This window comes from Nestor notabilis, unplaced genomic scaffold, assembly GCF_000696875.1.
Source record: "Nestor notabilis isolate BGI_N333 unplaced genomic scaffold, ASM69687v1 scaffold21986, whole genome shotgun sequence".
Taxonomy (NCBI): Eukaryota; Metazoa; Chordata; class Aves; order Psittaciformes; family Psittacidae; genus Nestor; species Nestor notabilis.
The window spans coordinates 1-286 of record NW_009933605.1 but is presented as its reverse complement, the minus strand read 5'-3'; the positions used below and the strand labels follow the sequence as shown (position 1 = coordinate 286).

The 286-nt window shown below is 61.5% G+C and overlaps 1 protein-coding gene across 1 annotated transcript in view; it reads right to left on the bottom strand.

Annotated features, from left to right (window-relative positions):
• BCL9L (B-cell CLL/lymphoma 9-like) overlaps window positions 1–278 on the bottom strand; it is a gene marked incomplete at its 5' end in the record, with an annotated part of 5,068 nt that extends 4,790 nt beyond the window's left edge. The window contains one exon of the mRNA XM_010016967.1: window positions 1–278. This exon is cut by the window's left edge and continues 1,421 nt beyond it. Within this exon, the coding sequence (XP_010015269.1) occupies window positions 1–278 (278 nt within the window).
• Between the last annotated feature and the right edge of the window lie 8 nt (window positions 279–286).

Below are 286 nucleotides of genomic sequence, written 5' to 3'. Positions count from 1 at the left end.
GGCTCTCCAGGCTTGCTGTGGTAGGGTGGCGGGGGCCCACGCATCATCATGCTCCCCATCGACTGCGGGATCATGATCTCCTGCATAGGTCGGCCGTGGATGCTGATCTGCTCCTCTTTCCGTCGCTTCTCCTCATAGTACTCCTCCTGCAGCTTCCTCCAGGCCACTTGCTCCGGTGTCAGGCTGTCCTGGTTCAGCCGCTGCATCATCATGTTCATCTGCTGCCCCATGTCAGTGCCTGGATGGTGGGGCACCTCGTGTTCCAGGCTGGGCCCACCGAGGCTCT